The following is a 7,047-nucleotide window of genomic DNA, read 5'->3' on the forward strand; positions in this document are numbered from 1 at the left end:
TGTTGCTGTGTCAACACCATGATCATTGTGCAGGTTGCCAAGAATTGAAAACGGAGGACATTTTTCAAAGTGATAATTAGAGCAAAAGGTTGACGCTTCGTTTTCAGTTTTCTTTTTCGGGAAGCCCTCGTTTCGCATTCACATGCAGAACAACTGGTTCCGTGTCGTGTGCTGTGCGGTGCGGCTCCACTGGGGGAACCGGCAGCAGAGCGGCGCCTTAACAAGACATGATTGACAGATGTTTTTACAGAACTGCTCGTCTCCACGGACCTTTAACCAGACGGCGAACAACCAAATTACAAGGTTACAAACCCGGACGACAACTTTTTAGGAAATACAAAGTGGACATAATAACACCCTCCAAACCACCATCGACATTGCTCTAACTATGTTTTATTAAGCAAAACACAATGCATAACCTGTCTCATGACAATGTGGCCAATGTGGACCAACTACAGTAGTATCTTGTATTTTTGCCCAAACAGGTCTGTAAAATACACAATATGCTCTATTTAGAAACTTTAAACTTCATACGAAGAGATACTCTAAAGTGCTTTAAAAAAAGAAAAAGATATATATATCGTAAAAAGACAGCAAGCAATTTGATAATGCAACAATGCATGTTAATACTTTTCTTTCACAGAGAAAGTCCAGTGTAAAAAAAATTAACGAGATATAACAACGTATGAAACGGTAAAGTTAAAACGGATGTATGTATGTATGTATGTATGTATGTATATATATTGTTGCTCCTCCGGTGTAACAATGATCAATCATTTATTCACCAAATAAACCTTCAACTAGTTCTCTTAAATCATGTTTTCTTGGTAATGTTGTGAAACATCCTTAACTTCCATCGCCCGTCCAGACCCCCAAACCCTCAAGTGCTTTTAAATCCATACGAACTCTTTCTAGCAGGACCACACATGTCTGAAACTTTCTCATCTTCATACTGCATTCCTTTAAAAACGTCACTTCCTGATCAACAGCATCGTCACAAGACCAAGAACCCCGGAACTGATAAAACTCAGCATTTTGTAATCTGGACCTGCAGTGGACACGCGTCCGTATCCACCCAGGAGAATATCCTTTTTGTTTCCTTCACATATAACAGCCGGCGAGTCTTTTTGTCGCCACCGAGTTTTATCTCTTTTTTTTCTGCTGCCGCATCGCCTTCCTCCTTTTCAGGATCATGTCGTGGAGTCTGTCCAGGCCCTCCCGGAGGCCATCGCCTATGATGGCGCAGGTCGGCTGCAGGTGCCAGGGAGTTGCCGGGCCCAGTTCTTTAAGCGCCAGCAATTTCTCAATCTCAGCGAGGCCCAAAGAGTTTCTCAAGTCCTGCTTGTTGGCCACCACCAGCAGGGGCACCCCTTGGTTTTCAGAGGTCTTGGCGATCTTGTGGAGCTCCGTCTTGGCCTCCTCCATGCGCTCCGCGTCCACGGAGTCCACCACGAATATGATGCCGTCCGTGCATCGCGTGTACGACTTCCACAGGGGCCGCAGCTTCTCCTGGCCCCCTACGTCCCAGAAGTGGAAGGTGGCGGTCCGGTGGCCGCCCAGGGACACTTTCACCTTCTCTGCGTTGAAGCCTCGGGTGGGCACCGTGTTCACGAACTCATTGAACTGCAGCCGGTACAGAACGGTGGTCTTCCCCGCAGAGTCCAGGCCCAGGATGGCGATGTGAAACGACTGGAAGAACGGGACGTTCGAGAGGAAGCCGGGTTGTTCAGATAATCCATTCCCCATCTTTCCTCATGGAGGAAGGATTGGCGGGTTTTTGGGGAGACGCGATCCAATTCCAGTCCGGTTGATAATCCTCAAGAGCTGCTGATATTCCAAAAATGGCTGCAGCGATTACCTGAAAGCAAACGGGTAACGAGTGTTACTCTGAAACACGGATGGCATTTAAAACAAGACTATGGAACAGCCACACGTGGCAATTACCAGATAAGAGTTGATTATTTCCTGTTTGCTTTAAAGATATGATCATCGGGAGAACAAAGGTAGAGTTACGCAACAGCACATATCTAAAGTTTGTGAACGCCGTAAAACTGCCGGTCAACTCCAAGTGCTTTAAACTTTGCATTTGTCGGAGAAAGATTGTATAACTTTTAAGAAAGGTAAACAATCTCCCTTTAAAAGCGGCACCTATTGATAGTTTTTCAAATCACTATGTGGAATGTGTCTCCATCATAAAATCTGCAACGCTAAGAGCGTGCAAAGAATAAATATAAACTTATCTTTTTATCGGAATATGTTGATTGTGAAAGTGTTGGGGTGGGGGGGGGCTTTTTTTAAGGTTGTTTACTTTATCGGACAATTTTCTAACCTAACAGTTTTTTATTTGAGGAATGAGTATTCGTGTGGGGGCGATGACCGAAACATATGGGCGTATTCATTTTTGCATGTCACTCAAATTCCACAGTAGTGCGTCACTTGCTACAAAACATCCTTTATGACCTAATAGTATACCTAGTGTGATATCACAATTAAAATATATATATATATATATATATATATATATATATATATATATATATATATATATATATATATATATATATATATATACATACACACACCAGCTGTAACAGAGCCAACCCATAATCCAATGTACCATGACAGAACATGTACTTTCATTCCAGACTTAAAGTTACACAATACTTAAAGCCACCTTAAATCCAAAATACAGTTTTCCAGCCACCGTAGTGTTTAATGAGTTTAAGTTAAATGAATTCCTCTCACAGGATGTCACCTAACATTCCTCGAGGGGGCCTATCTGCTATTTTGCAGTGTTTTACTGTCATCGTGTTAAATCCTTAATTGTAATTTAAAAAAAAAAAAGAGTTTAGTCTCCAATGGCTCAGGATATAATCTTACATTGCACTACATGGCAGGTGCATTTTTGTTTTTTAATGACCAGTCAAAAAATGTGTCTACCTACCAGTCTGAGCCATCTGTAGAGAAAACATACAACCTATTCGTCTATGAACACACACACACACGCGCACGGTCCTCTCCTGCGTCTAAACACCATGAAATGCAACTCACGGTGTATTTTCCACCCTCGTGTGTCGCAACGACGACCGGAAAAAAATAAAATCCTTCCTGAGATGCGGAGACACCCTCCCTTGTCTGTCCTCGGTGTCCCAGTGTGGCTCTGCCCGCTGATGACACTGCTGTCAGTCTGGATCAACGCCCACACGAACACTGCGGAAGCGGCGCGATTGGCGCGCGCGCTCCGTTCCCTGCCAGCCGATTGGCCGAGGCGGCTGTCCGTCACGCCGTCTTGCCCGAGAACCAGGATCACCTGTTGCTCCGTCTGTCCGTCACACCATTTTTTAATTTTATTTATTTAGCTTTTGGCATCAATCATTTATCGGTATTGATCCGAAAATAGATTTTTAAGCTATTCGATGTGTTTAAAAAAAATAAATAATAATAATAATAATTTCATTTAAAAAAGTTGCGTAATGTAAAATTTCACTTTTTACGGTTTCTTGACCGTTGGATAAGAAAAATGTGTCATAGCGCCCAAGTTTTGACCCAAAATGTCGTTCATGTCCTCGTCCACATCACCGCGCCGGTCGACAATGTCGAGGCTTCCGCATCGCGACTATAGTATTTTGTAGCCCGCATTAAAACCCCGCACACACGGACATTCCGATAGCGTTAAAAAGATTTTAAAACACACATTGAACCATTGAACGCGAGCGGACAAGCTAGCGCGCGCCGCGACCGTTGGGAACCGTTAAAGGTGAAACGTTAACATACCGTGGATTCAGCGCGGTGAGTCGGCGTGTTTTCCCTTTTCTGCCCGTTTGTGTGTGTAGAGGGGGGGTAAGAAAGTGTGTGTGTGTGTAGAGGGGGGGTAAGAAAGTGTGTGTGTGTAGAGGGGGGAAGAAAGTGTGTGTGTGTGTGTGTGTGTGTGTGCAGAAACAGCGCCGCCCCATAACATCCTCGTGTTTTTAGCTAGTTTGAAACGATTGGCCCGGAGAGGCAGGAAGAGCACCGGCTCTCTCCGCCGCCCATGACGGCTCACCGCGACCCGCCGTGCGTGAAGGATAACAAACGGGCATAAACTGGCTTTATTTCTTATCTTTTGTGGGTCGCAACCGTTTGGGTTGTTTTTCGTTTACCTTTTAACTAAAACACGAGGAAGAGGTTGTTACTAAACAGTGTAAAAATACAGCTTTTTACAGGTCTTGCACTCAAAGTGTTAGCATCAAAATGTACTTCAATAAGAGTTCTCATTATGCATAACGGCCCCAGATTAAGAATAATATTATTGTAATTGAATTATAGATGCTTTAATATGTAAATTGATTCAATATGGCAGCTATTATAGGTGGGGCTTGTTTTGTTTTTTTCTGTACTGTCAGGTAGCGAGGGATCAATAAAGTTATATCTTGATTTATTTGTTCAATATAATGTGTATTATTGATATGAAGCTGCAAAGTAATAGTAAGTAGTAGCAACATTTCGCTCCCGAGTTGTGGTGGAAGTATAAATGGAAATACTGAAAATACAAGTACCTCAATACTGTATTTAAGTGTAAATGTATTTAGTTACTTTCCACCTCTGCAAATACTACAAATACTCCATTACAAGTAAAAGTCCTAAATTCAAAAATGTCAAGTAGGAAAACAATAATAATGAAGTATTATGAGCAAAATGTACTTTCAGTATTAAAAGTATAAACCAAAATGTAAAAGTTATTATTTAGAGCATTTTATGTTATAGTTCGCAAATGTGGAGCCACATTAAAAAAATCTTTGTATACTACTGGCTAGATTAGGATACTGCATCATACCATATAAGCGTATCATTTGCTTTTATATGCAAAGAAAGTGTAGAATAATTGTAGCAGAGTAAAAAAGTACACATTTGCCTCTGAAATATAAGGGATTAGAAGTAGATACTATTAAACAAATATATAAAACAAACAATGATACAATAAAATGACCATAAAAGTAAATCTACAATAAAAACAAAACAGCTAGGCCTGTGCTAAAGTCGTATCGCTTTCTTTAAAGGGGATTTATTTGACAGACTCAGATTAAAATGATTGTTTTCCTATATATTTCTTCAATAACTCTTCTATAAATAACTTTTTGTGTCTTTCCTGTGTAGATTCTTCCCCGCTCCCACGCCACTGCAGAGAACAACACCACACCAGTAAGTAGCACCTCTATTCACCGCGCACGAGATGGAAGCTTTCATTCATTCCATTGTTTGGTATAGAGAGCAAAGGATCACATGGGATTAAAAAACACACGGCGGCCTGTGGGGGTCATGGTGGTACTCTGCAACGACTGATATTCTTTTCATTTTATATTTAGTCTGCGAAGTTATGCGCGTCGTCGTCGTCACAGATGACTGGTTGAACACATGTGTGCAGCTATTTCAGATATGCTTCCAAACACGCGCAGGCTTCACGTGTTTATAGTTCTTGGGGGTCGGGATGAGCAGCTGTCAGCGGACCAGTGGGCTTCGTGATGCGGCGCGCCGACCTCCACGACCCCCATCATCTGAATATTTAGTCCTTCTATTTAGTCCTTTTCACAACTTCACACCTTTTGTTACAACTCCACGTTAACACACTGTAACTTCTACAGTAGAGACAATGTTCATATATATATATATATATATATATATATATATATATTTAATTTCAACTGGATTGAACCCAAACCTTTTCGTGCAAGATAGTAAAAAATATAAAACACAATATGCGTCGAGAAATGTCTTTAAGTTAATATTTTGTAGATCTGAAATGTGGTAAATTGTCTAAAACATGCATTATTAATAACAACAAAAACGAAAGAGAAAAAAATGTATACAGTATATATATTTGCTGTGTCCTAAAATTCAAAACTTAAAGTTTATTTCATTCTACATCCCAACTATAGTATGTATGTTAAAATAGTATATGCTTGATGCACCGTTTGAAAGAAAGCACCAGTAAAAAAAATCTTGCTTTAAAGAGTTTAAAAAGAGAAAGTCATGATCTATTTTTCCACGATCTGGAGAGTTTCTCCTGCACGCCGTGCGCATCTCTTCTTTGACGATGTCTCTGTGAAACAGACATTGAGTGTGAGTATGGTTATATGTAATATAAACTCTAACAGATAAATAGTAGTAGTAGTTATTTAGCTCCATATAGATTTGAGAGACAAACTTATGCGTGTATAATATTATGATCTTCCTGCGTAGTTTTAAAGCATTGTACAGTAGAAGTAGCAATACCGCATTATTAAAGTATACATTCCTACATTCAACTTTGAATTGAAGTAAAAGGTTATGAATATTAGTAACACAATGTACTTGTACAGTATGTTATTGAATCATTAGATGTATCAATATGTGAGCAGTACTTTAACTACTTCATAGCGAGGTGGGGAGTTTGATCCATAACAATGCATCATAGTTCATAACACATCACCTGCTTTCTTTGTGGACAGTCTTAATTAGAAAGTAAATATATCTGTCAGATAAATATAGTGGAGTGTTCATCCAGTTAGTCATTTGTCCTCCTCCAACAAATCTTCTCTCAGCGCAGTTATTATTTTCTGTGCATGCATTTAACACAAAATGCATTTGTTTCTATAAGATTGAAACCATTCAGAATGGTAAAGTTTCAGCCAAAACAAATAAATAAAGGTTTAAGTTAACTCACTTACTTATGATCTCTTTTTTCATTTTGAAACTCCGGATCCCAGGATCTCTTTCTATGTGGTAATCATGTCTGGGAGTTCCTCATTGAGCTGCAACCAGTGATAAAAGAACATTAGGACACATCAGAAGGTTTCACTTGTGTGTTTATCGCCACCTTGTGGTCAAATCCCATATTACAACAACAGATGTTTGACATCCTCACAGCTAACGAATGAATGAGACCCTCCTCGCCTTTCAATCATCACCATGTGGTGTCCAACACACATACATATACACATATATACATATATACACATATACAGCGCGCTTTGTGTTTCTCGGACCCTTACCGGTCTGAAGTCATGTGGTCTGGGGTTCACGTAAGGACCA

The 7,047-nt window shown here is 40.2% G+C and overlaps 1 protein-coding gene across 2 annotated transcripts; it reads right to left on the minus strand.

Moving 5' to 3' along the window:
• Positions 1-373: 373 nt before the first annotated feature.
• On the minus strand, positions 374-3,919 carry arl4aa (ADP-ribosylation factor-like 4aa). 2 transcript variants are annotated; one of them, XM_034553514.1, is made up of 2 exons: positions 3,775-3,919; positions 374-1,858 (listed from the first exon to the last, which is right to left on the minus strand). In XM_034553514.1, the coding sequence occupies exon 2, from the start codon at positions 1,744-1,746 to the stop codon at positions 1,144-1,146; it is 603 nt and encodes a 200-aa protein (XP_034409405.1). In that variant the 5' UTR covers positions 1,747-1,858; positions 3,775-3,919; the 3' UTR covers positions 374-1,143. The 2 variants fall into 2 exon arrangements, with proteins under 2 accessions (XP_034409405.1, XP_034409406.1); XM_034553515.1 differs by lacking the exon at positions 3,775-3,919 and adding an exon at positions 3,052-3,714.
• Positions 3,920-7,047: the final 3,128 nt, after the last annotated feature.

The sequence above is a fragment of the Cyclopterus lumpus genome, chromosome 16 (genome assembly GCF_009769545.1).
Source record: "Cyclopterus lumpus isolate fCycLum1 chromosome 16, fCycLum1.pri, whole genome shotgun sequence".
NCBI classification, from domain to species: domain Eukaryota; kingdom Metazoa; phylum Chordata; class Actinopteri; order Perciformes; family Cyclopteridae; genus Cyclopterus; species Cyclopterus lumpus.